Here is a 2,500-nt window from a genome sequence, read left to right as displayed (position 1 = left end):
ACGAACAATGTCATCCATTAGCGAGCGTAGATCATCCATGTTGCTGCTCTGCAGCAAAGACACCACAACAACAACAACAGCAGCAGCAGCAGCAGCAGCAGCAGCAGCAGCAGCAGCGTATAAACCCCACACTTTACAGGTTCCTACCCTCCGTTCCTCCAACAGCTCTCCCTCAAACAGCAACAGCAGCAGCAGCAGCAGCAGCAGCAGCAGCAGCAGCAGCAGCAGCAGCAGCACTTGTACCTGGTGCAGCCTCTCCCTCCATGTTGTATATTTATACAGTATAGGATGTAAGCAACGGAAGAGATGGGCCTTCGCGCTGCTGCTGCTGCTAGGTGCATATACACCGCAAATATTCATATAACGATTCATTAAGTTTACTCTTTCTTTATCTGTTAATTTGCTGCTGCTGCTGCTGCTGTTGCTGTTGCTGCTGCCATTCGTACTGCTGCTGCTGCTGCTGCTGTCTATAGATAGGTCTATGTCTGTAGGGAATCCACGCAGCAAGCGCAAGAATGGCTGCTGCAGAGGTACAGTTTGCTGCTGCAGTGCTGCTTGCTGCAGCAGCGCAGCAGCACCAGAGAAAAGAGACGGATTATCCAGCAGTCCCTCTGCTGCCATCACCGCATCCGCCCTAAGAAAAAGGAGACAATAAAAGGAGACAGGAAAAGGAGACAGGAAAAGGAGACAGGAAAAGGAGACAATAAAAGGAGTCACTTATTATACTATATATACTCCATAGCATAAATACAAAGTGTCCTGCTGCTGCTGCTGCAGCAGCAGCAGCAGCAGCAGCGACAGTACCAAGCCCATGGAGGACTCCAGAGCAGCAAAAAACAGGGACGCAGCAGCAGAAAGCAGCAGCAGCAGCAATAGCTTAAGTACTAGTAAGAAGCAGCAGCAGCAACAGCAGCAGCAGCAGCAGCAGCAGGAGCAGGAGCAGGAGGCCTACCCAGTAACAAGGAGACACCTGACGGCATCTTCTTTTGTCTCTATCCCTCCATTAGCTATTACTAATAACAACACATACACACAATAATACACTAATATACAACTTAATGCAGCAGCAGCAGCAGCAGCAACAGCAACAGCTGCAACAGCAGCAACAGCAGCAGGAAGAGCAACAGCAAGAAGAGCACAACAAAGGTATAAACACATCCAAAGCAGCAGCAACAACAACCACAGCAGCAGCACAACCACCACCACTACCAGCAGCAACAGCAGCAGCAGCAACGGCAGCAGCAGCAGCAGCAGCAGCAGCATTACCTGGTATATTAATACTATGTTTAACTCTATGAATAATTCCCCAATCTGCTGCTGCAGTTAGTCTCCCTTTTTCTTGTTTTGTTCGTGCATGCAGAGTTATTGCTGCTGCTCCTGCTGCCTCTAATGCATAACATAGCAGCAGCGTGTCTTGGCATGTCTTATCTAAGTGCTGCTCTGCTGCAGCAGCAGCAGCAGCAGCAGGACATGCAGCAGCAGATGCTGCAGTACGCAATTCCTCGTCTGTAGGCAGAAAATAACACCATAAACCCTAAACCCTAAACCCTAAACCCTAAATCTTCAAACCCTAACGGATAAATATACAAAAGAGACACCATAAAGAAGGCATTCCTTCCGCCCTAAAAAGTAACTAGGGTTTAGGGTTTAGGGTTTATGATTAAGGTTTAAGATTAAGAGTTAGTGTATAAGATTAGGGTTTACGATTAGGGTTTAGGGTTTAGGGTTTAGGGTTTAGGGTTTACATTGTGTATTATTAGTAGCAGTCAATACTTTACGTATTTTGCATGTAACAGGGATTGATAAACTTTTATGCATTGCAGATACCATTGACCTAAATAGACACATAAACCCTAAACCCTAAACCCTAAACCCTAAACCCTAAACCCTAGGGGTAAACCCTAAACCCTAAAGACTAAACACTAAAAATTAAACACTAAAAAGGCAGAGGTGCTGCTGTTTTAAGGGAGAAAAGGGAGAGATTATGACGGGTAGGAGACAAAAAGGAGACAGAGGGAGAGAAGAAGGGTTTAGGGTTTAGGGTTTAGCTCATTAAACCCTAAAAAAAGGAGACAATTAGGGTTTATAATTTCTTACAAGATTAATTGGGGTTCATCTAATAAATATGCACCATAAAACCCTCGACGGGCTATACCCTAATCAGGAGACAAAAAGGAGACAAAAAAGGAGACAAAAAAGGAGACAAACAAGGAGATATTTTTATTCGTTAAAAAGGGACAAAAAGGAGACAAAAAGGAGACAAAAAGGAGATAGAAAGGAGACACAAAAGGAGACAAAAGGGAGAAAAAAAGGAGACACAAAAGGAGACAAACGGGAGACAAAAAGGAGACACAAAAGGAGACACAAGGGAGACAAAAAGGAGACACAAAAGGAGACACAAGGGAGACAAAAAGGAGACACAAAAGGAGACACAAAAGGAGACACAAAAGGAGACACAAAAGGAGACACAAAAGGAGACACAAAAGGAGACACAAAAGGA

General features: G+C 45.0%; 1 protein-coding gene across 1 annotated transcript in view; it reads right to left on the bottom strand.

Annotated features, from left to right (window-relative positions):
• EMWEY_00055220 (dihydrouridine synthase domain-containing protein, putative) overlaps positions 1 to 621 on the bottom strand; it is a gene marked incomplete at both ends in the record, with an annotated part of 855 nt that extends 234 nt beyond the window's left edge. The window contains 2 exons of the mRNA XM_013480222.1: positions 1 to 48; positions 382 to 621. The exon at positions 1 to 48 is cut by the window's left edge and continues 234 nt beyond it. Coding sequence (XP_013335676.1) covers positions 1 to 48; positions 382 to 621 — 288 coding nt within the window. The remainder of the gene's footprint in view (positions 49 to 381) is intronic.
• Between the last annotated feature and the right edge of the window lie 1,879 nt (positions 622 to 2,500).

The sequence above is a fragment of the Eimeria maxima genome, genomic scaffold (assembly GCF_000499605.1).
Source record: "Eimeria maxima Weybridge genomic scaffold, Emw_scaff1735, whole genome shotgun sequence".
NCBI classification, from domain to species: Eukaryota; Apicomplexa; class Conoidasida; order Eucoccidiorida; family Eimeriidae; genus Eimeria; species Eimeria maxima.
Note: the sequence above shows the minus strand (reverse complement) of the source record. Positions and strands in the feature narration are given on the sequence as shown.